General features: G+C 47.4%; 1 protein-coding gene across 1 annotated transcript in view; it reads left to right on the forward strand.

Moving 5' to 3' along the window:
- Nucleotides 1–21: 21 nt before the first annotated feature.
- The window catches only part of LOC104999971 (amine oxidase [flavin-containing] A-like), a 1,150-nt gene continuing 599 nt past the window's right edge, over nt 22–572 (forward strand). The window contains exons 1-2 of the mRNA XM_010855606.1: nt 22–184; nt 430–492. Of these exons, the coding sequence (XP_010853908.1) occupies nt 143–184; nt 430–492 (105 nt within the window). The 5' untranslated portion in view covers nt 22–142. The remainder of the gene's footprint in view (nt 185–429; nt 493–572) is intronic.

The raw sequence follows: 572 nt of genomic DNA on the forward strand, positions 1-572 counted from the left end.
GAGGGCCACGATTAGCTCATTTACCCTCAGCGCCTTCCCAGGTAACTGTGTGACCTCTCTGTTCCCTTGAAGGGTTATTCGCCAACCTGTAGGCAGGATTTACTTTGCTGGCACGGAGACTGCCACACAATGGAGCGGTTATATGGAAGGAGCAGTAGAGGCTGGTGAACGGGCAGCTAGAGAGGTAAGACAGGAAGCCGAATGGCTGGCTCTCCCTCTTGAGTCCACTGACGTAGTTGTCATCTGGTCTTTCCAGATCGTGCCACTGATCATCTATCTATTAATAGATGTCCACTTCTCTGCCCCTCACTCCACTCATGAGGCTCATCTGTGGCCAGCAGGGCCTTGAATCTGTCGAAAGTACAGAACCTCATAATACCATGGCCACTTTCTTTCAGGTCTTTTCTTTTTCTTTTTTGTTTCTTTCAGGTTTTGAATGCTTTGGGGAAGCTGTCTGCCAAAGATATCTGGATCCAAGAACCTGAAGCTGAAGTAAGTTTGGTAGCTCCATCTCTATAGACCAGGAATCGCATATAAAAATCTCAACTTCTAGCCTCTGATGTCTTTGTAGA

This window comes from Bison bison, unplaced genomic scaffold (genome assembly GCF_000754665.1).
Source record: "Bison bison bison isolate TAMUID 2011002044 unplaced genomic scaffold, Bison_UMD1.0 scf7180017854005, whole genome shotgun sequence".
Classification (NCBI taxonomy): domain Eukaryota; kingdom Metazoa; phylum Chordata; class Mammalia; order Artiodactyla; family Bovidae; genus Bison; species Bison bison.